The sequence below is a fragment of the Panthera uncia genome (assembly GCF_023721935.1).
Source record: "Panthera uncia isolate 11264 chromosome B3 unlocalized genomic scaffold, Puncia_PCG_1.0 HiC_scaffold_1, whole genome shotgun sequence".
Classification (NCBI taxonomy): Eukaryota; Metazoa; Chordata; class Mammalia; order Carnivora; family Felidae; genus Panthera; species Panthera uncia.
Genome location: NW_026057582.1, coordinates 20,751,154 through 20,778,420, shown reverse-complemented (window position 1 = coordinate 20,778,420; position 27,267 = coordinate 20,751,154). Strand labels below are relative to the sequence as shown.

General features: G+C 39.7%; 1 protein-coding gene across 2 annotated transcripts in view; it reads right to left on the bottom strand.

Annotated features, from left to right (window-relative positions):
* The window catches only part of SEL1L (SEL1L adaptor subunit of ERAD E3 ubiquitin ligase), a 53,148-nt gene extending 29,387 nt beyond the window's left edge, over positions 1-23,761 (bottom strand). For both annotated transcript variants that reach the window (XM_049612390.1, XM_049612391.1), the window contains exons 1-4: positions 23,571-23,761; positions 17,768-17,805; positions 16,498-16,732; positions 1,299-1,466 (exon numbers count right to left, since the gene is read on the bottom strand). In XM_049612390.1, coding sequence (XP_049468347.1) covers positions 1,299-1,466; positions 16,498-16,732; positions 17,768-17,805; positions 23,571-23,640 — 511 coding nt within the window. In that variant the 5' untranslated portion in view covers positions 23,641-23,761. The remainder of the gene's footprint in view (positions 1-1,298; positions 1,467-16,497; positions 16,733-17,767; positions 17,806-23,570) is intronic.
* Between the last annotated feature and the right edge of the window lie 3,506 nt (positions 23,762-27,267).

Sequence of the window (27,267 nt, the reverse complement as noted above, 5' to 3'; positions counted from 1 at the left end):
TTGGGTAGTCATACAAACACAATATTTCACTATTTCCAAATCTGACTTTAAAGACACATGGTTTTTGTGTGTGGCCTTTATCTGACAAAAGAGGACTTAAAAAAAAAAAAAAAAACAACTCATTGAAATCACTTTCTTGTAAAGAAAACAATTATCAACCTGTTTTTGGAAGGTGCTTTCCTGCTAGTAATTATAAAAATTTTTATATAATTCAAACTAAAATTCCAGGAGGACCTTATGATTATATACCAAGGTGAGCTAAAACCAGGACAGAAGAAGAGTAAAAAACAATAGTCAGAAAAATACTGTTGTAGTCAAAGTACTCTTTAGCCTTACCTGAAAGGTTGCATCTTTACAAGAAGATAGCTGACGAATTACATAACAAAAAATAAAAAGGATTTTTATTAAACAGAGATCTTGATTTAATATTCAAGTTCTCTGTACTTCCCAATGTAGTGATATAACACTGGAAATCATAGCATTGGTATAGATGTCCCCCAAATTATTTTGCTACTATACTGGAGCATTTTAGCAGAAATTTAGAACTCATCAAGAGACATTTGAATATTTTGTTAGGAATATTTATAGAAATAGAAGAGACTACTTCTTGTAATATAACAACAAAATTTGATGTATTAAACAGGAATACCTAAATCATACTGGCCCACATCTGAAGGTAGACTATATTTGGTGATATCTCTAAGGAATGCCTAAATATTCTATCAGAACCAGTACTTTGAAAATGTTACCTGGTAACAAAGGAGGTATGTTCAAGGTTTTCTGTTGTTCTTTGACAGTTAGAAAGTTTTACCTGAAAACATGGCTTGCCTTTAGAGGCAATACTGACATTAACGTTTCAGGCAGTTAAATACACTGTATCTACCAAATATTCCCTTAGCACAGCACATTCCACTCAAAGTTATTTTAAAAAGGTCTTATTTTTCTTCTAAGCGCTATTAATTAACCTTCAACATAATGTTCTGTTTCCGTCATTGCCAAAAAATGTTTTACATTAATTAATTTAGCAGCCTGCCCGAGGGTTTACGGGACAACCTGTGCACACCAACGGAAAATCACCTCTAAATAAAACACGAGTGGGATACACCGCCCAGTGACAGCCTGGAAGTAAGTATACCGCAAGTTTCCTACTCATAAGTCTAGTCTTTAGGACCATAACTATGTCATCAGCACTGACCACTTCTGATCAAGGTGGGAAAAGGATGGCTAGAAAAAAGCCTTAAAAATGTTATGCAAGACCTAGAGCAATGTGGACACGCCTCCTACTGAACACTACTTACTTTCACAAAAGCCCCACTTTTCATCTGCCTTGTAGTCATAGGTTGTAGCACACCATAATCTGCCATCTTCCCTCCCATCTGATGTACATTCATCGTATTCCTTATCCAGGAACAGGAAAGGGAAGTGGCAGGGCTCCCCATGTGCTGTGCCTTCGATGGCGGTCAAAGCTGAAAAGATAAGAAAGAACTCTAAACATGAAGAGCACCTCTGGTATTCATGGATTTAATACTGTGCATTCTAATGATTAGAATCTGAAGACAAAAATACACGATTTGAAATAAATGGGGAACATGAAAGGGTCAGCATCAATTTTCTGTAAGGACGATTTAAGGGTGGGTCAACTTAGTGGACATGGCTGATTGACTACCCAGCTCTGTATCTAGCTTAGAATCTCTGAAGGTCTTGAGAGATGATAACCTTGGAATGTTAAGAGTCTACTGCAAAACTCCCAACTAACTAGTGAGCAAAAAACAAGGCAAATGCAACCAAATTAATTCCACTGTTCAGCACAACTCTTTTTTCTATCTGAATGTTGTAATTCAATTTCTTTAGTAGTATAAAGTTATACAGGTAAAGTTAATCACTCATGTACACCTCTGTGATCCGACAGCATTTTATCAGAGTACTTATCATATGTGCTGAGGTTCTTTCTTTCCATATTCTAGCTTCCACTAGACCCCGAGCTTGTTAAAAGTAAAGACCATATCTCTAATTTGTTCTTAAGCTCTGAGTATCTTCTAGGTGCTGGAAATTATGCCAGGTGCTGGAAACGAGGTGGAGCAGAGGCCTCTGCTATACACAACTTACCGCCTAGCAAGGAAGAGAGACATTAAACAAAAGTATGATCTATGTTATGAAAAGGAAAGCCTCCCCTGTCAGGAACTGAGGTTTATACTGAACTTCATGGATATGTAGGAGACGAGGGTGGATGAACTGCTTCAGGGTGGGGTGGGAGAAGTATTATAGACAGAGAGAACCTTGTGCACTGAGAATCAAATGAAAGACAGCATGGTACAGTAGAAAAATTACAACAAGTTCAGTATGTCAGAACATGCAGTGTGAGTGCCAAGGTGGATGAGAGAAGAGGCTAAAAGCTAAAGTGGCCTGAAGAAGCCAGAGTAGGAAGGCCCTGACAAATCTAATTAAGGAGCCTGGACTTCATCCTGAGAACAATGGAAATTCACTTAAGAGTTTTAAACAGGAGTGACACGCTCATATTTGCATTTTTATTAAGAGAGTGGAAAATGGAATAGAGAGAAACAAGGCTGGATGCAAGGTGACCAGTTTAAAGGTTGTGACAGCAGTCTAATTAGAGGTAATGGTAATCTGAAGAGGACAATGGAATGTAAGAAGTGGATGTACTCAAGTGATCCAAGGAAGTAGAAACAGTATCACTTACTGACTAGGTAGATGAGAGGGGAGAGGAGTCATGGAACACTCCTAGGTATTAGGCTTCAGGAAGTGAGGAGATGGCTGTCTTCACTAAGAGAACACTAAAGGAGGAGGTTATTGGGTAGGGATGAAACGGATCAGGGGCAAGTTAAGTTTTGATCCTGCTACATTCAAAGTGACTACAAAAAACAAAAACAAGATGTCTTAAGACAACTGGAGAAAGTTCTCCAGTTTCCAGATATACTGGAGGCCAAGAGTATGCATAAGAATGCCAAATGAGAAGTACAGGAGAAGACCAGAGGGCCAGGGTTGAGCCTAGAAGCATACATGGTTAAGTGTGAGTACATGTCAACTTCCACTGGTTGATTTTACATGGAGAATTTAATTAGGCAGCAGAGCTTAGTGATTAAGAGTAGAGATTCTGGAGTTAGAATGCCTGATTCAAATTCTACTGCTTATTAGATGTGCACTTTGAGCAAACTATTTAATTTCTTCATTTATCTGTAAAATTATTTGCAGATAACTGCCTTATCTACAAATAGAGATAATAGTCCTTGCTGCATAGAGTTATTCACAAAGATGAACTGAAATAATACATGTAAAGGACCCATCATGGTGCCTGCCACTTAAGGTAATAAGCATTCAAGAGATGACAACTGCTATTATTACAGGCACGCCTGCTCTGAAAGGCTAGAAATGTGCTCTCCTTCTTTCCAGGGCAAAGAAGAGTACATATGAAGATACTAATTTGAAAACTATTTTCAGTAAGTTATAAAAAGCAAAATAAGGGGTGCCTGGGTGGCTCAGTGGGCTGAGCATCTGACTTCGGCTCAGGTCATGATCTCACGGTCCGTGAGTTTGAGCCCCGCGTCGGGCTCTGTGCTGACAGCTCAGAGCCTGGAGCCTGCTTCCGATTCTGTGTCTCCCTCTCTCTCTGCCCCTCCCCTGCTCATGCTCTGTCTCTGTCTCAAAAATAAAAACATTAAAAAAGTTCAAAATAAATTTCAAATGGTTTACCGACAGGTAAATGTCATTCACTATCCTGGTAATTACTACCAGGGACAAATACTTTGACCTGTCCATGTTTATAAGAAATGATCTTTAGTACAGCATATAAGCTGTGCTAAAGTGTCCTTTAGTAACAGCCCTATTGGGGTAACTTTAACTACAGAGTTTGAAAAAGGCACTCCTATGCACTGCTACTAGATTCAAATTTGCTTGAGAAAAATAGTATCTGTAAAACAGTAGTTTGTAAACTTGAATTTCAAATTAAATAATGTAATAGGTTAAAAGAATACTGAATTTTTGCTATGATAATAGAAATTAAAAAAAAATAGCTTGTCCTAAGAATTCTAATTTGTCAAAGCTTTCTAAGGGGTGCAAATATATGAAAGAATTCTCTTTCATGTGATGAAACTATACGCCAGCAAAGAAACTGGAAAGAACCCAAAGGTTTTTGGCGACAAAGGGTTTTAACCCAAGGCTGATTCAGCACTAACTTAAGTAGAAAGAAACCCCAGGGTGCATGTACTTCACCAATTTAGTTAAAGTGAATCTCGGTCTAAATAATGTGTTTATTAGTAAGTAACTAGAAAGAAAATTTGTATGTCTCAGCTACATTCTCTAAGCCAAATCACAACAGGGAATTGTTACTACCTTTTAAACTGGTTGTAAAGTCTTCTAAAAGTTCCTGACCAGGACTTGCTAGTTGTAAGTCAATTATCTCAAGTAGATATTCTTACAATAGCATTATTATTCAGTTAATTTTCTTTCCATGAAGAAATTCTGCAAGAGTTTCAAAGCTGTCATTTAAAAAACTGCCACAAAAACAGTACCAGCTTTAAAAACAATGGTAATCACTGCTCTGGTGCAATGAAGCAGACTGATTATGCAATTTAAGTTAATGATACCAGTAGTCAAACCTGACAAAATGAAAGGGGGAAAAATGTGTCCTTAAGTCAATTCTGCACCTTCCTGTGAAAAATCACATTTTTAGAGGATTCATATTTTGACTCTACAATGACAACACAGTACCACTATCTATTTAAATCCTGACAGTAAGATATTTATGATTTATGTTATATGAAAACTTATGATAATTAACAGACTGCTTTATATTTAAACTAGTAAGGATTTGCTCTTGCAAAGTCAGTAAAAATCATTCAAGATAGCTAGAAAAAGTTAAAAGTTAAAAAAAAAAAAAAAAAAAAAGACAATCCAAAACAACAACCCCAAGCCTGAAATCATTCAGCACTGGCCAGAGTCTGGGTATATGGGAACCTTCATACTGCTGGCAGGAGTATAAATTAGTACAAGCTTTTCATGAGGGACCTTTAGAAATACCTATTAGCATTTAAACGGTCCATACGTTTGGATCCCATTTTTCCACTTCTAGGATGTTTACTTGTAAAAATGCTCCCAATAAGGATGCAAAGAGATATGTGTAAGAGAGTGTTTGTATATAAAGATATAAAACCAACAAGAACTGAAAGGTCTGTCAACAGGAGATTGGTTAAATCAGCAACAGTGTGGCCACTACACGAAAACCTGGGCAGCAATACAGATGGAAGGTCACTGGAGAGGAGTGTAGATGGAGCAGAGGATCCAAGTCTGGGTGTCAGGGCAATCTTGTATCTGAAGGTCAGGCAGATTCCAGGGAACCAGCAGCCAAGTGAAGAAACTATCTTCAGAGTATGAAAAAATATGTGAGGGGTCAGTAAAATGAGGACCAAGAACTGACCAAGTATCCAGCAATGAGAATGTGACTAGAGCACAGTGGATTGACAGACAGTTCTTGAGGGGATTAGAGCATTCCTGGAGTCAGATGAGAGAATGGGAAGAGAGGAAGAGAATAAAGACAACTCTTCCAAAGAAGAACGTTACAAAGGGGAGTAGGGAAGGAGGGAGGTTGCTAGAAGGGGTTTTGGTTTTTAAAATATAAGCTATTACAGCATGTCTGAATGCTGATGGAAAGAACCCAAGAGAGAGGGAGCAATGAAAGTTCGGCTAGAATGATGCTGTATGAACTGAATTAAATGTCCTGGGAATAGCAACACCCAATAGCTTTCCCTCATTTCTAATGGTAAAATCAAAATGAAACCCAAAAAAGTCAACTTCTTGATCCATAAAGATAAAAGCAACGGATTTAGTTTTGCAAATTTCTCATCTTAGGAGCTTTTACACTGCCAGTAAAGACTGATACTGTATCTATAAGTTTAGATAAGTGCTCTATTAATAAGAAAACTACTTAATCATGCTGCTTGTTTGAAGCTATCTTGCACTTCCAAGCATACAACAGTAAGTAGAATTTTAGTCAAATATATTTGTAGTAGAAAATAGTTGAAATGCAATCACTTAATCTTAAAAAGCTATCAACCATATAGTGTTGAACCATATAGTGTTCAATTTTAGTAAACACCAAGATAAAAACTCAACCAACCAACAAACTGAGGGTTGATGGGGTGTGGGAGGGAGGGGAGGGTGGGTGATGGGTATTGAGGAGGGCACCTTTTGGGATGAGCACTGGGTGTTGTATGGAAACCAATTTGACAATAAATCTCATATTAAAAAAAAACCCAAAAAACTCAACCAACCAACCATCATCGAAAATCCCCAAATTACTAAAATCAAACCCAACTACAGATGATTCAAAGTAAACCCTACTTGAGATAGAGCAAATGGTATAGGCAAAATAAAGAGGTATTTACTGTGGAAATACGGTACAACAATCTCTTAGGGAAATTCCCAATGTTATATAATTTATTATAGAGATTGTTTTCACCCAGTGCTGAGAATTCTAACTACAGCTGAGAAATGACATGTTAATGAAGAAAGGGAGGGAGGAAGGAAGGAAAGAGAAGCAGACTATGCAGGAAGGCCTTGCTTTAAGGATTAAAACAATTTTCAGAACAAGAATGAAAGGTAGTAATATGGAAAATGAAAAAACATTAAGAATTCACGAGCTCACTTCTCTCTGTGAGAACTAATTTTAAAGGAGAAAGACAAACAAGCACTGGCCCATGTGCCCAGAAGAAAGTGACAGGCACAATCAGAAACCATACAGAGTGAAACTTGCTCAGGAGAAGCAATTTAAGAAGAGTGAGCTATTTAAGAGTGAGCTTCTCTGAATAATGGCTTTAAAGACAGTTCTTAGAGTTTGAACAGCACCCGGTGGAGTGCTTTTCCACAACGATGGTCTCCTAAAGGAGTTTTCTTGCACAACTAATTTCTTGCACACCCCAACAAAACAAAATAAAACAATGAAATCTTTTCATTAAAGTCACAACCTGCTGTAGGGAATGAACTATGTTTTCTAAGCCGTCTATCTTCTGTTACGTCTGATCACTAAATTAAGGTTTTATTCCCAGCCACCCCCATGTGAGTGACAATGAGGTAGAAATGCCATCCTATTACTCAACCAACTTGCTTATTTCATAGCCCAACTTAAGCATGATTTATCAAGTTTAAACTCGGTTCCTTCTGTGCCATTTGAAATAAAGCAAGATGCTCAACATTTGACTTAATTTTTTCTTTTTTAAGACTATCCGGATAACATGTTTATTGTTGCAGAGACAATCACAGCGATAGGAAAGAATACAAAATTAAAGAAAAATCACAGTCATCTTTAGCTACCACTGCAAATTCCCTTTTTTCTCCCCAGGTAAACAAACCACGGTTACTAGAAAAGTAGTTCACTTTTCTCTTTCACTTGCAAATATATAGGGGGGAAAAAAGTCTTTTCTTTACAAAAGGGACCTGTGATGGTTAACTGTGTCAGCTCACTGGGCCACAGTGCCCAGGTATATGGTCAAAAATTATTCTGGATGTTTCTATGAAGGTGTTTGTGGAGAGTAACATTTAAATCAGTGGACTCTGAGTAAAGCAGATTACCCTCCATAAGTGGGTGGGTCTCATTCAATTAGTTGAAGGCCTAACAGAATACTGACCTCCCTTGAGCAAGCAAGAGGGAATTCTGCCAGCAGGCAGCCTTTGGTTCCATTTCTCTGGAGAACCCTGATCAATACAAGGATCATACTAAGTGAATTATTTGCAATGTGGCATTTTCACTTTACACTACTATTCTTGCAGGTGGCAGACTGCGGATTGGCTCACTCTTAACCCTTTCCTCACCTTCTGCAGAGCTAGGGATGGTCAAATGATTGTCTTGGTAGTTTTACTAGTGACTCCTAGGGGAGGTTCCTGCCCTTCTGATGCAGGTATCACTTCTTCCTGAGGACCAAGGAAGGTACAGCCTTCTGTAGCCTCCTGAGGTACAGCCACCATCAGTTGTGATCACATGGAACCAACATGAAGATGAAGCTAATTTACTAAGGAGACTGAATAGGAGAGAGAGGAGCTGGAGTCCTCAATGGCATGAGCCCTGAACAGCCTATGGAACCAAAAAACCCTCTGCTTTTGCCACTTTTGAACAGATTTTGTCATTTGCAATAAAAATGTTCTTTTTAAAAACTGCAAATATTCTATAATAGGAAACACCACAATGTAATCACTTCCCCTCTTGATGGCCATTTATTTATTTGTTTACAAAAAACGTTTACTGGGATAATGTGCAAAAAACAGTCACCACAGGGATGGCTGTTTTCCTCTGAAAGGTGGACCCTTGGCTAGAATCAGGGAACTTACATTTTGGGAGGGTTCCCACTACCCTAACTGATAAAAGTGACTCACTGGGCCTAAACTGTACAATGTGGTTTATGCTCAACATCTGTTTTCCTTCTGGGAACCTACAATTTTGGTACAGGCTAGGCCGAGAGTGATTACATGACTAGTCTGCATTAAAAATTCCAAGCACTGGGTCTCTAACCACCTTCCCTGGAAGGTAATATTTCACCTGTGTTGCCACACATGCTCAGGGAATTAAGTACATTCTCTGAGGAGTCCCCTGGAAGACTGCTGGAAACTTGCACCTTGTTTCATTTGGGTTTCGTCTCATGCTGATTTTGGTTTGTATCCCTTCTGCTATAATCACCCAAAGCAGTGAGTACAACTACTTGCTGAGTCCTCCCAGCAAATCATGGAACCCGGGGAAATCTTGGAGACCCAAGTCAGCTGGCATCAGAAGTAGGATTCGCTATGATGACCCCGACCCACTGAAATACAGTGAAAGCACTGTTTGGGAAAGGAAGGACAGCGGACAGGCTGTGATGAATCTTTGGTGGCCAGGTGGCTACAGGGTCATCCGTGGGGTGCAGCAGCTGATGAGCTGCTCTCTGTTATGAGACATAAACGTTACCTGTGGAATCTGAAAATGATAGATCCAACTCCAGGGGAGTGAGCTCACTGCTTCTGGCCACAGTGGCTAAAGTGATGCCTTTGGGTTTTATGCTCTCCTCCAAATAGGAGAAAGGGCTCCCAAATTCCCAAAGGTGAATGGGCCAAAAATGTTAAAAGTTTACAGTGCTCTCTCCTCCAGGTGGGGTGGAGGGGCAGGATGGGGGGGTGGGGGGCAAGAGGGAATAAAACCAGGTCCTAGGGCCGGAGCAAAACTTCAGAGAAACCAGAAAGAAAAGGGAGGGAGGGAGAGCCCAAGCAGTTTTTTTTTGTTTGTTTTTTTTCAGTCTAGCTGCTGCTGCAGTAGCCTCCCCTACTCCCCTTCCTCCCCTGCGTTCCAGCCTCCAGCCAGGATCTTCCCTGGCAGCTGTGATGTTAACATGTAAATGCCGAATTTATTTCTTGGCAGTTCAAGTAAATTTGCAACAAGGTAAAAAAAAGAAAAGGAATTTCTTTGGTAGCTTTGTATTTCGTGGCTATCACAGCTGGATGCATGATATAAATTGACATATAATGTTTAATACTTATAATTCCATACATGCCTGAGGAATCATCTTGATCAGGAGAAGCTGCAAAAAAGAAATGTGTTAGTGGGACACAACTTCCTTGCTTTTTGCCACCAGTGGGCGGGTTGGAATTTAAACTCCTTTGAGTATTGGAAACGGAACAAGTCTCTGTAATTGCTGGGTTTTGCTATGGAAGATTAGGATGTTTGCTTAGTGAAGCCCCTATAAACAGGGAGACAGTAAGAAAGAGGTGATCTACAGATACACACTTTTAAAGTTCTAAAGAACAGGTTTTAGCTGGCTACTGAGGGCTTGTGAAAGCAGAGGTCAGACCTTAGAGCCTGAAATGCGTGCCTGTGGGGATGGGGGTGGGGGAGAGAGGGGAGAGGGAGAGAGAGAAAGGGAGGGAACTCAAAGGGTGACAACACAAAAGGTGTAGCAGTCACTTTGCATGTCACTTAGAATTTCTGGCCCTGCAGCATCTAGCCTTTGCTGCAGAAAAAAAAGCCTTTGGCTTTTAAAAAATCCTGAATTCACAGATCCTAGTTGCCTGGACTTGATTCTAAGCTCAAACCTGATGCTATCTGGGACAGGCTTCCAGCTTCAGTGTGAGCTGGACTGAACTGAAAACAGGAATAGGCTCAATAAACAGAGCTCGGATTCTGTGACCTCTGTACCTTAGGCCACCTTTCTGTGGGTCCCCACATTGTGAGAAAATCGTGAATGCTTAGGTCACATACAAATGCTCACAGGAAAGGAATTGTTCTTCGATGGGACTACCTGAAATCAAGCTGCTGACTGGCTGCATATTTAACTTGTGACTATTGCCCCAAGCTGTAATTTGTGAGAGGGTACATCGCAGGAACTATGACCCTCTATTCACTCCTTACAGGTTGAGTGGACTCCAGGCATGTCTTAATTGTGTCTGGCTCTCCTGATAAGCTGCCATCTCCAACAAGGACTGATTACGTGACCGCTTCCCTCACCTCTCCTGTGCACACACCTTAGTGCAATCTGATTATTCATTGCAGCTGTCCTCAGAGAAGGGTTGATCTTTTCTAGGCTGCTTACTGGTTATGTGATCAGGGCAAAAGGGGTGGGAAATTATGTAAACCTCTAAAACTTGTGAAAATTATGAAATTTTTTGAAAATTCAAGATTTTGTCCTGACTGATTTTTGAACATGGTGGTTTTCTGGCTCAGCTCTATAAAAATGCTCTTCTGAGAAGATGTTCTGCCCCTCTTACACAGAACCCCTCCAAGTGAAAGGTATGGATGAGACTAGGGGATGACTAAGAAAATACAAAATTATGATTGCTGAATGGAAACACTGATTTTGAAACAACAAGGAAAATCAACTGAAACTCCTGCACTTGGAGAGGCATGAGTGAGGGGAGAAGGCATGATGATGTTTGTTTTTTGAAACTATTTCTGGAAGCTTCTTCCCCCTCCTTGCACCATTCCAAGCTGTTTAGAGTGCTTTGCATTCAGAGTGCTGAGCCTGTGCTCCTATCTGACAGGGTTGACCATGAGGTAGCAGGAGGCGGCCGGGCCCTTGCACCTGCCATGCAGAAAACTTCCAGCTGTTGTCCCCACTCATGAGGTGGATGCACTGGTCTCACTCTCATGGACAACAAAACTGTTTGGAGCTGACTGGTAGTGCCTCTGAAACTAAAGACTGAGCTAAATGACTTGGACTGCTGGAAACCCCAGGACAAGATGCCCATGGTAGGAGGCCACATCATAGTGCCTAACATATGCCCTGCTTGGGGTGCCCCAATGATGGTAAACTCTTTGTTTGCAGGGTTACTACACGTGCCCTCTGGGACTATATTTCTGTATGTGCACCCTGACTATCACGACACTGCCTCAGCTAAAACTTACTGGCCAGTTGTGCTGGGCCTGAATTGATGCTTAAGGCCAGGTAAAAAGGGTTAATACAGATATTTAAGGGGGAAGCCACCTGACTAAGGCAGGCCTTTATGATTAATGGGATTTGTTGACTGGCTGAGTCCAGGACCCATGAAGGGCATAATTGAAACCAATACTGCAGACTGTTCTCACTCTGTTGTCTGGGTCTCACTGAAAGTAACTTTGCTGTAAAGCCAAGACAGCTAATGACCAAGGGGGTAGACTATGCAGAGAAGAGTTCACACAGCAGGTTTTAACTTCTGTCCTTGAAAAGACCTGCTTATAAGGTCAGCCCTTGGCTGGTGTCTGGGAACTTAAGATTTTGGAAGGGTTCCCGCTACCCTGTTAGGAGTGACTCATCCCAACTGTACAAACAATATGGTTTATGGTGAACACCTGCTTTCCTTCCACGAGTCTGCAGTTTTGGTATGTGCTAGGTACAGAGTGCCCACATGACCACCCTCCTAAAACAACTCTAGGTATAGGTCTCTAATGAGTGTCCCTGGTAGACAGCATGTCACCCATATTGCCACAACTTGTTGCTGGAGAAATTAAACACGTTTTGTGTGACTCCCCAGGGAGAGGACCATAGGAAGCTTGCATCCAGTTTTTCCCCAGGCTTCACCTATGCATATTTCTCTTTATTGTGTTTTGTGTTCTTTTGCTGTGATAAACCATAGCTATAAATATGACTACATGCTCAGTCCTATGAGTCTCATGGAAAATCATCGAGCCTGGAGGTGTGGTCCTGGGGATCCCAGAGACAGTTGGAACTAAGTGTAAAATATTCAACAAGAAGGCAAGTGTGGCTGGAATCATGTGAGTGAAGGGAAGTGGCAGAAGATAAAGTCAGAGAGATAGTAGGGGCTTGATCATGGAAGGCCTTATTTGGACTGTATTCTGAATGTGATAGGAAGCCACTGGAGGCTCTGAACAGGAAGGAAAACTGGTCTGGTTGCTGTTAGAGAACTGACATAAGGGGGAAAGCAGGGACACGAGGCAGGAAGTTCTTACAGACATAAGACTCTTCAACTATCCTTGGGTGGTTCAGATCCACTTCAGAAAGGAGAAACTTAAGTTCTTCTTTAAGGATGAGTAGAAATAGGATAAATTTGGGCAAGGGGGTGAGGAAGGTAGTCCAAGCAGCAGGAAGAACTTGTACAAAGACCTAGAGGCATAAACTGCACGGTGTATCTGAAGAATGGTAATGGGTTTGATATCACTGAAAGAGGGTCTGGGGCAGAGCCACAGAGATGAAGTCACAGAAGCCAGCAGGCATGCTGCATGTGGAAGATTTTGGGAATCATGCCAAGGGGCTTATGTGTCATCTCACGGGCAAACGGGGAGATACTGCAGGGTTGTAAACAGGGGAGTTACGGATCAAATTTGGGTTTTAGGAAGATCAATATGGCAGAGATGTGGATGAGAGAACAAAGGAAGCAAGTCTAAAAGTAAATATCATAGTACCCAGTTCTAATGTAGTTGGGACTGCACACAAAACCATGCATATATAATTTATGTTATACATAAACAGAGAGGTGACATGATCAAATCATGTTAGAAACATGCTGACAAAAGACTTCCGGCAAGCACACTAAAGGTATTTCCTACCAGGCGGGTCCTTCCTACCTATGGAATGCTTTAGCAGTATGCATGTGGTATGTCTACACTGCTCACTGTACATAAACCTGGGATGTATAGATTTATGAGGAATGACTTCCTAGAAAATGTCACACAAGCTATGCAGTTATCACAGAATAAACTGGAGATGTTTCATAATGGAAATAGCCCCATTCATGGACATAACATTCCACATGCATCACTCAGAGGCTTCGTACGTTAAAATCCAGGCCAGAGTGCATCCTAGTTGAGGCAAGCAGTAGCTGGCAGCAGCCCTGGCAGTCACAGACTTCTCGACACTTCACCTGTGTCTTGTGATAATTGTATCTTTGAACATATTAGTCAGGTTTGGTGCTGGGTAAGATCTCTCATTCGTTGGAGTCCAATATACCAATCTGACCCATTGGGTTTTCTCACGATATTTAACTTGAAAAGGAAGCATCAGGATGAATGATGTATTTCCTAAACATACCCACCAAAAAGGGCTATCAGTACTGACAACTAAGTTGCAGTGCATGTCCCTGCTGCCTAGATTGTAGTGTCTAAATACAATTTCCACTAACAGGAATCTGGTTTGTGTGTGTGTGTGTGGGGGGGGGGGGGGGCGATGGCTGATTCATTTCTGGGTTAGGAAATGTAAAAGATAATTTAAGACATCCTACCCTGCCTGAAAAGAAAAAATGTTTAAAAGTTACCTACAATTAGTCAAAAGAACAAAGGAATGAACTTAAAGGAACTCTAAACAGGCACAACTGGGGTCATGTGAGCAATGAAGAAGGGTGACTGCAATAGCGTGAAGCACCAACATGTGAAACCCACAAATCTGTAATGATGCTCAGAAGCAAAGGAAAAGCAAAGCAAATAAAAACAAACAAAAAAATGTACTCATTGGCCTCCTTTGGAGGTTGCTAGGGCACCAAGTTATTATTTGAAAATACTTCAAGGGAAAAACTCGAGCATTTATCCTGCTTATAAGGACTATATTTCAGGGTAACCAAATAGTTGATGAGGGAAAGTTTTTCTTTATAAAAGAATCCCAGATAACAAATGCAGGTGGAATTGCATGTTAGAAAGCCATCACTTTGCAATTCTTAGTGAAATCCAGACAACAAACAAAATGGTTGCCAAAACCTCTAGGTGAAATATCTGTGAGGAATTTTCGCATGGCTGGATCAGGCTGACACCACCCAGCTTCATTGATTCATCACCAGAAGTGGGACAATCAGATACTATATGCAATGCAATGTAAAAGGAAGTACACAATACGCTATGAGATATTCTCAATAAAAAACCAGAGCTGAATCTACCCAAGCCTGTAGAGCTAACTCCCAGTTTACAGACTAGACAACAGACAGTGGAACACGTTAAATTATATTACAAGGATATGACCAACTAGACCCAGAATGTGGGAAACTGTATAGCACAAAGGACATTATTTCTCTAACAAGTAAAATGAAATAAAAAACAAGGGAGAGAGAATTGTTATAGATTAAGAGAAACCTATGATCTTAGTTTGGATACTCATTCAAACAAATCACTTCTAAGAAGATATTTGAAACATCTGGGAAAACGGAGAGCCTGGGGATTGAGTGATTAAGGAACAACAGCTAATTTTGTGGGTGTTCTAATACTTTTGTGGTTTTGTTGGAAAAAAAAAGTCATACTTTGAGAGATACATACATAGGTGAAATAACATGTGGAATTTGCTGTAAATACTCTAGGAAAGAAAAGAGTTAATGTGTGTGGGGTGGCAGAGACGCAACAAGAATGGGATTGTAGAGGGCCACTGACTCCGGGAGATGGGTACAGGGGCCCATTACATCCTCTACTTTTGTGCATGTTTCAAAGTCTCCCTTATAAAACATAAAAAAGAATGAATTAAGCTATAGTATTTGGCAAAAACTTAAAAATGGTAATACACACTGGCTGAGGTGCAGGAAAAGGAGCAGTTTCAAAGGAAGTAAACAATTACTTTTCCTAAGAACGACTTAACAGTATGTATCGAATGTCTTTTAAAATTTTATATTTAGTCCAGCATATTTAAAAAACTAATTCTCTGAAAATTTTCATAGATGTGCGCAAGGATACATCTAAAATGGTCACCCAACAAAAAGCATTGTAAACAACCTATTTCCAACTTATGACATGTCAATTTTTTTTTTAAGTTTTACTTATTTAAGTAAATACCCAGCGCGGGGCTCAGATTCAGGATCCCAAGATCAAGAGACGCGTGCGCTTCTTTTTTTTTTTTTTTTTAATTTTTTTTTCAACGTTTTTTATTTATTTTTGGGACAGAGAGAGACAGAGCATGAACGCGGGAGGGGCAGAGAGAGAGGGAGACACAGAATCGGAAACAGGCTCCAGGCTCCGAGCCATCAGCCCAGAGCCTGACGCGGGGCTCGAACTCACAGACCGCGAGATCGTGACCTGGCTGAAGTCGGACGCTTAACCGACTGCGCCACCCAGGTGCCCCGAGACGCGTGCGCTTCTGACTGAGCCAGCCAGGCACCCCTACGTGTAAAATTTTTTATAGTCATTAACCATCACATTGTAAAAGAATACTAAATGATAAAGGAAATTGTTCAAGATAAACTGTTAAGGCACAAAATATAGGCTATAAAATAGAATATACATTTTGTCCCATTTTAGTCTTCTGAAAACTATGTATTTAGAAAAGATCCTGAGTTTTCTCCATAATGTTAACAGCTGTTATGTCTAGTTGATGGAATTAAGATGCTTTTAATTTTTTTACACAGTTTTTCTATTTGCAAGTATGGGTATTTATAATAAAGAAATTGTATTTTTGAAAGGTCAAATCTGGATCAATTTCTAAAAGTAGTTAGTAATGGAAATAATAAGTGGGTATGGTAGTGATATCTGAAATAATAAACTAAATGACAGGAGGCTGATGGGACAGGGCAGAGTGGATTCATTAACAATTAATTTTAGAAGGATAGGTATTTAGCACACTCTATTGTGAGAAAGAGCAAGTTGTAAATTTAAAAACAGAGGGTGTCAAGAAGGTTAAAGTTAGAAAAGAATTAAAGTGTATGTGAGCTTCAGTTAGAGGAATAAACACCTACATCAATTTCCTAGGGTGACAGGGACGGTTATTGTAGCAAAAATCTTAACACAATTCTGAAAATAACCAGAACAGCATATTAGACAATCTTTCTTGAGTTTCTATTTTGTGTACCATGCAGACAGATAATTATATACTGGAGTGCAAAAAGAAATGTTAGGATATTACTGTAATACAAATGCAATTCTCATCATCAAATTCAGCTTATGTAACGGGTCAAATCCATTAAATGAATAACTATGACATATAAAAATCTAGAAAATCCTATACTACCACACTTCATATATTATATATGGTTCAAAATTAGAAACTAGACATTTGCATCTTTCTACACTGGTTTAAATTTTAGTTGTCTCCTTTCTAAATCAGGCAAAAGCAAAGAAAATGCCCAGACTACCTTGTTTCCGTACTTTCGATGGTTCTTCGTAGTCCTGGTTTTCTGGATTTGGAGATTCTAGAAAGCTGATTTCTTCTGTGACACTTTCCGCTTCTTGACTCCTGAGGCTGTCTTCCTCTTCTTGAATAGGTGATTCTAATTCTGATTCTTCTGAATCAAGAAAGATCTGACCAGCGACTACTCTGCCTGCTGTGCTGTGATCCTTTACCGACGACTCATCTGATGGCAAAGGGGTCTGAGAATGTAAAGTATTTTTAGTTTCCAACCTAATTTGACCACTACTTTTATTAATCCAGATACATCTCCTTCAGCTGTGAAGGAGCTGGTCGTCTCTCTAAACTCTGAATACATACCACTGTGGTATGTATTTATCACATGCCTTCATCACTTGCCTAACCTGACTCTTCCAATTTCAACTTAAATGTTACTTCCCCCAGGAAGCCTTCCTTAATTCCTGAAGTCTGGATTAGGGTCTTTCCCTATAAGTTCCCAACATCTCTTATACTTCCCCTTATGCTAGCCCCGTACTACAACTTTCTGATTCTTATCTGTGTTTCCTCAAATCTAGAGATCAGAGATCATAACTAAATGGTTTCCTTGGATGCATAATAATCAGCCTTATTCACTCAATCAACCAATTTAGCTCAACAGATGTATAAAAATTGATATATAAGTGGAAACAAATGGCAGAGGTTAAGCCTTCAAAATTAAAAATACTTAAAAAAAAAAACAGAAATAAAATCAATCTCTCATTAGGCAGGAAAAGTGTTACTGCCTTGGGGCGCCTGGGTGGCTCAGTTGATTAAGCGTTCGACTTCGGCTCTGGTCATGATCTCGCGGTCCGTGAGTTCGAGCCCCGCGTCGGGCTCTGTGCTGACAGCTCAGAGCCTGGAGCCTGTTTCAGATTCTGTGTCTCCCTCTCTCTCTGACCTTCCCCCATTCATGCTCTGTCTCTGTCTCAAAAATAAATAAACGTTAAAAAAAAAAATGTTACTGCCTTCAGGCTCTTACACAGCATATTTAAGTTAAAATTAAACCTAATAACCAACACTGTGAATGAAAACACAGTATTTATTATTCTCCTTCCTACAGGTCAGTGATTCCTACCTTCCCCCACTCCGGAAGAACTAGTACATTGAATATCAGCTATGTTTTTCTTAACCCAATTCTATGCTCAAAAGATGCAGATTTCATATCCTTTTTAAGATACATGAATCCATACTTTTAAATTGGGCATTAAATACTGGTCCATGCAAATTTTAGTACACACCTTGGAATCTAAGGATTCATCTTGACTGCCTTCCTCATCTGTAAAGAAATTTTAAGACAATTTTAGTCATCCTTCTTGCTGGAAAATTGCAGATATTATTAAAGCACTTAATAAGTACAACAAATAATAATCAGACACTTGATAAATACACCTAGAATTACCTAAAAATTGCTTGTGTTCAGCAACTGCTCAGAAAATACTAGGTGAAAGCAAAACAAGGGGCTGGCTGGAGTAGTCCTTCTTCTCTCCCCGGGCACAACGGCAGCTCCATCTGTTATATAGGCAGGAAGACCAGCTACCACTACCACCACCAAAACCAGACACTTCTGCACATAACCATCCAATTCTTCTGCACATATTAAGTCTACTACTAAGAATGTGTTACTAAATTTATAAAAATCAATCTCTGATTTTGTGGTTCAGGATACCACCTATTATTTTCCTCTGATCAGAATCTGGAATTACATAGCTTATCTTAGTACTGATTAGCATCTTACTGTTCACTGAGACTACTAAAGATGGACACTAAGAATTATTATTATGTGGGTGTACAATTGCCAGACTAAGATATTTAGGATTTGTGTTCTACTCTATTCGGGATATAACCAGATACAAATAAAAAGTAGCATCAAACCATCATGTTTCTTATTAAGAAATTAAGATCTCTTATTAAATAAACAATGAATCTAGACCCTGGTTACACCTTTCTTCCAAACTCCTATCTGCTGCTTTGGCTTTGTCCAATTATGTTAACCTTCCTTCTATTACTCCTTTTGTGCTTTCCTATAACTTCTTTTCTGGCAACTTGTCATTCTTTTTTCTGATCTTATACAAACACATTCAACAACCCAGTGTCCATATGCATGTGTTTGATCTTTGTATTCCTGGCCAGTTTAAAAACAACTGCCACATGATCTCTAAGTTGTCTTCTTAGTCTTAAAATTACCTGATTTTATCCAGGAGTGAGCTTCAGTATTGGCTGCTCTGTAAGTTATATGGGAAATTAACCAGCAGACAAAATGCTATAAAACCATGTGCTTTTTACCAGGAAATTTGGTGTTCTGGTTGTCATTTATCTTTACTTCATATGGTTACACCCTAAATATTATTCATAACTTGCAACTCTTTCAAGCCTAACAAAAACATGCTTTGGGGTTTGTATTATCAAAGTAGTGAGCTAACTTTAAGAAGTATAAGCAACTCATTATGTACAAAATACACAACACTATTTCACAGTATTTCTCTTGAATATTTGAGAAAACTAGTCTACTACTGAGGTTTTGCCATATAAGAAAAGTGCTGTCAATTCACATACTTAAACCATAGCTACTTCCACATTAACTACTTTTAGACTGCCTTCCAAATATGTTTTTTTTCTGATGAGTGGGGAAGAGGAAGGTATAGCATGCATTAGTCCCATAGTGCCCATAACATTTAGGTAGTGATGCCAGTTAATGAACAATCATCCTTCATGCTAACTTCTTCACAAGTTTTACCCAAAGCCCAAGGTTTAACATACAGTTCAAATTCCATTCTCAGCAAATCTTGGATAAAGGAAAAAAAATCATCTTCATTATATATCAAAGTTGTATGTATGGGGGCATCTGGGTGGCTCAGTGGATTAAGCATCTGACTTTGGTTCAGGGCATGATCTCACAGTTTGCGGGTTCGAGCCCCACATCAGGCTCTGGGCTGACAAGTCAGAGCCTGGAGCCTGCTTTGGATTCTGTGTCTCCCTCTGTCTCTGCCCCTTCCCTGCTCATGCTCTGTCTCCTTCTCTCTCTCTCTCAAAAATAAACATTAAAAAAAAAAAGGTTGTATGTATGGATGTGTTTAATCACAAACATTAACTAATATATCAAGAGCAGTCATTAAATGCACAGATATATATAGTATATACCTACATACTGAAACTTTAGATGAGCTGGAACTCTTAAATTACTGATCACTAAATCATGAAATTTAGTACCTTCTCAACACAGGTCACATACGTAGCTAATAGGTATATAATACAGACACCTATAAATAAATTTTAAGATATGTACATTTGAGGGGCGCCTGGGTGGCGCAGTCGGTTAAGCGTCCGACTTCAGCCAGGTCACGATCTCGCGGTCCGTGAGTTCGAGCCCCGCGTCAGGCTCTGGGCTGATGGCTCGGAGCCTGGAGCCTGTTTCCGACTCTGTGTCTCCCTCTCTCTCTGCCCCTCCCCCGTTCATGCTCTGTCTCTCTCTGTCCCAAAAATAAATAAAAAAATGTTGGAAAAAAAAATTAAAATCAAAGATATGTACATTTGAGACACTACAAGCTATTAGACGTTTGACTGGCAAAATGTGTTTCTGAACTCCAAGAGACATGGAAACTTGTGACATCAGGGTTATTTCACGTGAATTGCATCATGCTTCTCTCTCTTCTCTCTTCAAACTAGGAATATATACTAAGGTTACTGGTAAATAAGAGAACTCTCTCTCATTTACTAAACTGGGAAAGACTACTCCAGATGGTAGTCTTAAGGCATAAGCTATTTTCTCTTTCAAACTGATATATCCATTCACATAACACTTTTATAGAAGTTGCTTATAATCTAGAAACTTCTCATATATAGCAGTCAGGTAACAATTAAAGACACTGAAGTTATGCATAAATAAAAAGAAAATAATAATGCTTTTATCAGAACACAGACATCAAGAAAAAAATGCAAAAGAATTCAACGAAGAGTTACACATTTCTCATTCAATAGCAACACATCCAAAATATAATGGTTTACATTACTTTAATAATTGTACACCTTCCTCTGAAAAAGACCAATTTTCATTATATCAGCTAACCAAACTGCAAAAAGTATCAGGGATATTCTTTCAGGGAAAAGTAATCATCACAGATTCATTTTCCAATTTGTTATGTAAACTAAACAGACTGATAGACCTTCAAACTCAGAAAGTATTAAGAGTTTGGCGAAAGACAGCAGACATCCTGTTCTCTGATTTGCCATAGATTCTGTGCAGATCCTACAATACCCCTGATTTTAATTACTCCCAAATCAAGGCCTGGAGAGCTAGCTTCAAAACCTGGCTTCATTACATGTTAATACATACATGGTTCAATACAGCAAGCTTCCTTAGCCTTTTTCTCAACGCATCAAGAGAGAGTAATACCACCTGCCCCGTTGACTCACAATGTTTTAAGGAACAAAAGAACAATGAAATTAAACATCCTCTGCAATCTCAAATTTACTCTTTGAGTATGATAATAGAACTATTATCTGAAACACTTAGCAGTGGATCTAATTTAAAAGATTCTGTAACACTGTTGGCACAAAGAAAAAAAAGTAAACTATCTCTTCCTGTTGAAAATAAGAAAATATGTATGTCTTTTTTTTTAATGTTTTTATTTTTGAGAGACAGAGTACAAGTAGGGGAGGGGCAGAGAGAGGGAGACACAGAATTCACAGCAGGTTCCGGGCCCTGAGCTGTCAACACAGAGCCTGACACGGGGCTTGAACCCACAAACAGTGAGATCATGACCTGAGAGGAAGTCAGACGCTTAACTCACTGAACCACCCAGGCAACCCAAGAAAACATGTATTTCTAAGTGAGAAAAATTATAGCATTTTTCATTATCAAGAGAATGAAGGAGAAATGCCTTTTTAATGCCCTCCTTTATTTATTCACAGGAAAAAGAAAACATTGCTAATAAAAGTTTCATATTTTTATATGCCTCTAAGACAAACTATGAAATAATAGCTACTAACAGTGACAGGATAGATATTTCCTTTGTTGGCCGATTATATTCTAACTGGTAATAAATGCAACTTGCTCTAGGTAACCACTAATATTCAAACTTTAAGTCAACACAAATTATGACCCAACACTTGAGTTTTAAATAGGAGCAAATCTTTAAATCTAAACTAATAATGAGGTGGACTTCCTGTATGAATAAGCAATTTAATGAATAAAAAAGTCAACTAAAAAGCCATGTACTCAGTTTCTAAAACTTTACCTCACACAAGTGTTTTACCATATTTGCACTTCATGTGAGTACAGTACTGCCTTTATTGTTTGTCAGCACGCACATCTATACGGTTTTAGTTGTGGCTAAACATGGATTTTGCCTTTGCCAGAGAAATGCTTTGGCACAGTTTAACTACAATGGAAATCTCTGCTTACACCAACACAGTCCAAAGATTTAACATTTCAATCTTAATAAACTATTATAACTACCCGAGAATACCAACTGTTGCTTAAATGACTTCTTCAAGTATCATCTCCATTGACATGAAGCTCTAAGTATATGAAATAACTTAATGGAAGATGCAGGAAAATGTTTCTACGCTTTAATTTTCCTTAAATTTTGCAGACTGAACTCGGAGGAATATTTACCATGTTCCTTAAGTAGTTCTTATACTTTAGCGTGAAGAAATCACTGTGAACTTTGTTAAACTACAGATGGCTGACCTGTTCCAGACCTAAAACTGCATGTTTAACAAACTCCTAAGAGGAATTCTGATGCAAGTGGTCTGAGGTCCATCAGTTACTCTATCCATTACACTCAACAGCTCCATTTCATACTTCTTTTGGTCAAATAAATGCAAGCAGGGCTTCAAGAGTTATGTAGAGTTTTTGAAGATTTGGTTATGAATACAAACCATCACTAAAAGGGGATAAGGCAGACCTTAAAGGATGATGTTGGCAGTTAAGTAACTAGCATATGCTTGTTGCTTTTGAAATGGTATCTCAAACCACATTATGGATAGAATTTTAGGTTTAGACCTCTCATTTTAGAAACAGAATGACGTTATGGCATCGACTTACAACTAGGACAGATAATTTGGGGATTCAAATAACCATCTGGGAAATTTTCTGTTGGAAAAAAAAAAAAGAGTTGACATTTATACCCTGCCTTGTTCCAAAAAAATTTAAAGCCGCAGAACAGCTGTCTTGTTAACTAAACTGATTAAAATTCAAAAGCTTTATTGTACTAATTGTTTCTTTACCAACAATTAGAAACACTGTTTCTTTATCAACATTTTCAAAATAGAAGTTTTCAGATATAGGCATACTGAACTATTAAAAAATAAAAAACAAACCACAGTATAAATCAGCTAACTGGAAAATCAAGTCAAAGGCACATTTCTGTATCTATCCAAAAAATGAAAACGAGTTGCTATACATTTTAAATCTATAGGGACCAAATTTTCTCAAAAATCATAGAGTTACTGTCAACAAACATGGGGCAACTCCAACACCGTGACAGAGGTAAACACCACTTCCTCAGGAATATTTCCTGAAAAGGGATAGAGAGTGGGCACAATTATATCAAAAGTCTTCATTTTTAAATAGACAGACAAGGGACCAAACCACTGTCAACATCCTGGTTTTGATGGCCCTTGCTCTGCTCAGTGATAGATCCAGGTGTGTCAATTACTTAACTTACAAATCTCAAGCACATAATCTGTATGAGAGTCGAGGAAGTTCCAAAAGGCTCAGGTACCTCTGTGGATCTAAGCCAGCTGTTGGGATTCATTTCCAGGGTCAATTCCTCATTCGCGACGAGTTGCTTAAAGTTTGTTAAGTCAGGAGAGGTGTGGGCAGGGTGACCGCCCCTTCTTTCCCTCCCCTCTCTAGCTCCCTAAATACCCGCTCTAGTCCAGGCCAGCCAAAGTCCAAGGAAAGACAACGAGTGACAGGCTAGTGCGAGGTGTGACCAGAGAGTGCAGTCTCCAGCTTGAGCCCCCACGGCCCTGCCCCGGGATGGAGGCCGGGGGGCGGTGGCTCCCGGCCTCCAATCCGAGGGGGCGGATACTGACCCGAGGACGCCGAGGCCGAGCCCAGCAGCACCGCACAGAGCAGCAGCGTCAGCCCAACCCGGACTCGCATCCTGCTCTCGCGGCCGCTGCCACCCCCTGGAGCTGTCGCTTTCGCCTCTGCCACCACCAACTCAGCCACCGCCACCGCCTCACCGCTGCTCTTCCTGCTCTGGTCTCCTTCCTCCGCCCCTTCCCAGGCCTCCCTGCCCCAGTGCGCAGCCAATCCCCGCCCGCCGCCGCGGGCTCCGTGCCCAATCGTCGCAGTCTTCCCGCCCACCCTATTGCTCCGCCCCCGGGGTCATGCATTGACCAATCATTTTGCGAGGTTCCCACACGGGCTTTCCCGGTAGGACCACGGCCTCACCGACATGGCCCCAGCTAATTGGTAGATCCTGGGTTCAACCCTCCCGGAATCCGAGCGTGGGTCCAGGGCCGGGAAGAAAAGAAAGTCACCCAGGACTACAATTCCCACAATGCACTTCATGGGCTTCTCTCGACGTGTGCTCTTGGAAAACGTAGTCCATTGTGGGGCAAGATTTAAAAATGCAGGTAGGTGGCTGTCGAAGTTAAGAGGACTTACTTAAGTAACATCTGGGGCAGACATTAATTCAAGGCCACGAACTCACAGCCTCTATGTGTGTGTGTGTGTGTGTGTGTGTGTGGTGCCAAAATATATATCAAGCAACACACATTGTAAGGGTAATAGTTTGCAATGTGTATTAAGCTCTTATTCCTCTTTGTTTTATTTAGAAATTTTGAATTGGACAAAGTGATATCAACACTGAGGAAAAATACAACAGCTAGACTGAGTTCGAAGTATTTTTTTGAACTTAGGTAAAACCGTGCCATATATACAGAAACCAGGATAGAACTCACTACCTGCCCTCCTTTCCCTGACAAAACAAACGGAAAGAAACCCCGTCCAGTGCAGATCATTCCAATGCTAGTATTTATTTTTAGGAGGACCACCAGATAATAATCATCTGGAAGACGTGGCAACAGCCTTTGCAAAAACCCTTTCAAACACTTGTCCTTATCCCTCTCTTTTTGTAAGTGACACTGTTCTCTTCGTTGACTAAGTTCAGGAGACTGGGTTGATGTATTTGGAGATAAATGTGATGATGATTGATTGCATTGCAGAAAAGGAAAGAGTCTTGTATGATAACTACCAACTTCAGGCATGCTCCCACTTGGGTCGTAGGGCAGTGGCTTGTTGTTCCTGCCCCTGCATCAAATTGTGTCATTTTGTTTTCCCTAACATCCACCCACTCTCAACTCAGTCCTGGAACTGAGTTGAGCTCAGTTTGAGGTCAGGGTTCTGGTCAGGACACCGGCCACATATCTTAACACCTCCAGACATTTTCTTCTGTCTTCTTTGATAGAAAGTCCTCTTTTCCAGGACGAGGATAAAAAGTTAGCTGCTGGAAAACAACAAAAAACTAACTGCTGTTCCACATTCACATGGGAGGGGATGAAGGAAAAATATTGTCCTATTATTATTGTACTACTGCCTCCTTGGCACTCATCTCTGTTTCTGTCACTACAATGTTTCCTCAGAGTTCCTCTGATTTGAAATCATAGAGTAGGGGTGCCTGGGTGGCTCAGTTGGTTGGGTGGCCGACTACAGCTCAGGTCATGATCTCGTGGTCTGTGACTTTAAGCCCCGCATCAGGCTCTGTGCTGACAGCTCACAGCCTGGAGCCTGCTTTGATTCTGTGCCTCCCTCTCTCTCTCTCTGCCCCTTCCCTGCTTGCTCTCTGTCTCTCTCTCAAAAATAATAAACATTAAAAATTTTTTTTAAAATCATAGAGTAAAATCTGGTATATTTTCCTCCCTTTTTCATCTTATCGATCATTGCATCCTAATACTTTGAGCTATGTAATTACTCTTTTATGTGACTATTTTTCTCTTTGTCACTCAAAAGTTCCCTCCTGGGTCTCATATTCTGTTACCTGCATCGTGCACTTGAGTTCTAGCTATTTTCACCGTCATTCTCCCTTGACTCTTACCTAAGTCTCATACAGCCAGATTCATTTTCCTTTCAAAATTAAATTTCAATTCAATAAAATTAAATTGAAATTCCTACTCGAAATTTTTCAATGACTGCCTTTGTCATAAAATCGAAAAAATATTAGAACTTCTCCTGAAAAAATAGGAACTGTGGTGACAGTTTTATTTTCTTGAGGAAGTACTGGGAAGACATTTCTGCTTTCTGCGGAAGCAGCAGCGATTATCTGATTGATAGATTAGGGAATGACTGTTCACTGCTTGAGACTCAGCTTTACTTTTCATCTTTTTCTTTCCTATGTGCTTCTTATATTCAAGGTCCGGTGCTAAGTGCTGCATGAATACATTTGCCACTTCTCTGACTAATCTCCTGATTTCCACATGAACACACTCTTGCCTTGTCATGGGCTCCTTTACCCTCTCCCCACTGCCCTTGCTTCCTCTTCTTAGCCACGGCCATGGCATCCTTCCCACTTTCACTTGGATTTCATCTTGGCTGAGCCTTCTCTGACCAGGCCAGTTCTCATTATTCTTTATGTCTCTAAGCGTTCACAGAACATTCACAAACTTGCCTTTTAAATGGGATGTAAACTTTCTGAGGCCAAAGACAATTATTTAATTCTGTGCATAGATATATATCATCGGGCTTGCCACTAAATAATTTTTGTTGGTTGATAGTACACCTTAGTCATAAAGTATTTTAATAAAAATAAGATCTTATAGATGATAATAGATAATAGATAATTATAGATTATTATTTTAATAGTAAGATCTTCAAAGTTCTTGTTATCTATTATAAACTTAATCTTAAAATATTTTACAGGGAAATATTAAGGAGCATTTGCACCCTTAGGATACAGGAAATTTACTTCATTCCTCTTCAGCTCTGTAAAATGAGTATATTAATAACATCTTCTTCACCAGGTCTGTTGTGAGGTTAATACCTCAAAAGAGGTATGCAGGAAAAGAGAATGTTTTACAAATATTATTTCTGATTGATTGCTTGGTTGAAGCAAAGAAGGAAACCAAAATGCTACTTTTTATTAAGACTAATAGAACTAGTTTTATTCACTTAATTTGAAAAAGGTTTAGAGCTGCTAGAGGTACTGTCTTTAGCCAACAGCGAATAATTGACATCTTCTGAGAATGCTCATAGGACCTTGGCTTTTGGGGAAATTCCAAGTCTCCAAAACAGGTCTAGTGGGGAAGACTGGTGTGGGAAACCAGATTTATTTTAACAGCCTGCTAGACTGCATGATGATTAATTAGTGAAAAGGTTGTGAATTCTCCATGGCCTTACCTAGTCCAGGCAAACATTCATCAAGGTTTCTTGCCAACATTCCCAGTTAAACTTATGTACTCACTCTACTTGTACAAAATTTTAATATTATTTATTAATTCATAGACTTCTTTAATATTTGCTCCCCTGTCTGCACTCTGTTTAACTTGTCCTATATCAACATTCTGGATCAGTGTCATAGATTTCCAAGTTGCAGAAAACCTGTTTGCTTGGCATTACAACACAGCATAGGACCCAATGGAGGTAGATAACAAGTGCCTTTTCATGCAGAGGACACTGATGTGACCTTATTCCGTTGAAATGAATCAAACAACCAGCATGTATTGAGAACCTCCTGAAAGTATTGAGCACATAAATCCAGTTTGCTCTTTGTTTATGGATAAGACAACC